At 47.4% G+C, this 2,315-nt stretch overlaps 1 protein-coding gene across 1 annotated transcript; it reads left to right on the forward strand.

The window, feature by feature from the left end:
* Positions 1-1,244: 1,244 nt before the first annotated feature.
* Positions 1,245-1,861, forward strand: URAH (5-hydroxyisourate hydrolase; the record flags this gene model as incomplete). The annotated part of the gene is made up of 1 exon (XM_005855180.1): positions 1,245-1,861. A coding segment is annotated over one exon (485 nt), but the record flags the coding sequence as incomplete, so codon positions are not given.
* Between the last annotated feature and the right edge of the window lie 454 nt (positions 1,862-2,315).

The following is a 2,315-nucleotide window of genomic DNA, read 5'->3' on the forward strand; positions in this document are numbered from 1 at the left end:
TACGACAATTATCTCCCCCTACGTATGTTTACATTACATTATGATCGACGACCGTACCGTTTGGGAAAGCTCGACACCGTCAACCGAAAATTCGCGGCCTTGTATGGTTTTTAACTTAATTGAAACCATCCTGCGGGTCAATGAATTATAAGGCCGGCGGCGCCCGTCTGTTTTGAAAGTGAAGTAGAAAAACATTCGAATGCAGGACATAAACTATAAGTTCCTCTGAAAAGGATTAAAACCATGTTGCAAAATGTCGTCGACGCCTCCCCCCTCCAAATCATTGAGGACGTAAAATAAAAAGGGGGAATGTGACATCATGCTTTGGACTCCAGAGGAGGTTTTCCCCAACCCGTAGCTAGCAAGAACACCAGGTCAAAAGGAGGGAATCACAGACAACATCCAGACTATGTCATGTTCTGTCGTTGTACATCTGTGGCACATCACATAAGTGGGTTTTATCCTCAAACAAGCGGCTACCTGGGAGTTGAAAAGCGTGGTGTTGATTACGAGCTCGTTGTCCCTGTCAACGAACAAGAAGCCAAGAGCAGACAGCGTGCATTAAAAAATGGAAATTTTCCGAAGCAAGAAAATGGGGGATGCCGACCAAATGTGCTCCTACCATGGCGAATGTGATGTATTCCATTGTCATGAGCTCATATGCGCCACATGTTGAGGCGAGTGAATATCATTTTCGCGTCGAGCTACTCGTAGACGGTCTGACACTCCCTCCCGTCGTCTGTATTGCAACGTGAAGTCCTGTATCACCGCTTTCTCTCCTCCCGTATGTGCTTGCCCCACATGTAACTATAACTTCATGACAATATGGATGTTTGTAATGACCACTGGGCTGCGGGAGCATAGCACATACGGGGCAACTCCCGTGGTGGTACGGGAGGTTGTTGACATTGCGGCGTTGCTGAACGATTGTTTGTGTCAATTCTGGCCGCATGTCTTGGAGAAGGAAAGTGCATTTGTTGGAAATTACATGGAAATTTGGACAGACAGTGGGCTTTTGGTGTGTTTTTCTGTCTTTCGCATCTTTATTTCTGTAGTCAAGGCTGCATAAGGCGGTGATAAACAAGCCCTCACCTCTGATACCAGCTATGTAACCCGATCGCTCCATGCATCGACAAACTGACATTGTATTCATATAGGCCAAAATCTTCGAACAGTCCTCTTCGATTGTTTTTCCTTCCACCTGCAGCATTTGTTCACACGTGGCATTGGCTACCATTCTTTCGACAGGCTACGGACGCAGTGTATGCCTGCTTCTTCGACCACGCCTGCGACGTCACGTCTCACCGCTCTAGCTGCTCATCTCTCCTCTGTTTCTGTCACCAGCAACCCTAAAATGAGCCCAAAACGCAGTCCAATTACTTCCCATGTGCTTGACACCACACTGGGAAAGCCAGCGCAGGGAATGCCTCTTCGTCTGGAGCAGCAAGGAGAGCATGGCATAGGTAATGGAAATGCTACATGGACCTTGCTTGGCGAAGGGCTGACGAATGCAGATGGAAGGGTCGAAGATTTGCTACCATCTTCCCACACTTTGTCACCGGGCATCTATAAAATCACATTTGACGTGGCGGTTTACTTTCGCGCCATCAACACCAAGAGTTTCTACCCAAGTGTAACAATCGAATTTGAAGTGGAACGTCCCGAGGAACATTACCATGTGCCGTTGTTGATTAATCCTTTTGCTTACTCCACCTACAGAGGAAGTTGATGCGATGAACAGGGACAGGGGGTAGTAGAGGGTGCTGCAGAGAGGTTGATAAGACAGTGTGGTGAAGCGTATTAGGGAGCCATGTCTGTATTATAGCATAAAAATCATGACAAAGACATCATTTGGCACCTCTTAATCGAACTCTGAGGGGAGTTTGCAAAAATTTTATTTTTTTCCCTTCGATATTTTTTTCCTGAAGGGGCTTCCCGCCCTCTTGGAGGATGTTTCATGTCAGCGAAATCTGTGACGGTCTGGCTCGTGTCTTCTTTCCCCCCCCCGAAAGAATTGCACACCTTGTCTTTTCCTCCTTGTTTTCATTCTCAGATGTATTGCCAAGTCTTTCGCATGCGAAAGACGCCTGGGTTTCTCGGTCGTTGAGCGACGTGCCCGCCCTATCATGCAAAGATATTGAATCCTTTCTTTTTCTCCAATTCCTCGTGAGCTTTCTTCTCATACTTGGCGTACTGGCTCTCGTACACTTCCTCCTGGGCGTTGAGGCGAACTTCCAGTCCCGGGCCACACGGATATGTTTGGCAAGACAGGATAAAGCCGCTCTCTTGCTGTTCTGGTGAAAGGGATTCGATGG

The sequence above is a fragment of the Nannochloropsis gaditana genome (genome assembly GCF_000240725.1).
Source record: "Nannochloropsis gaditana CCMP526 unplaced genomic scaffold scaffold265, whole genome shotgun sequence".
Lineage (NCBI taxonomy): Eukaryota > Eustigmatophyceae > Eustigmatales > Monodopsidaceae > Microchloropsis > Microchloropsis gaditana.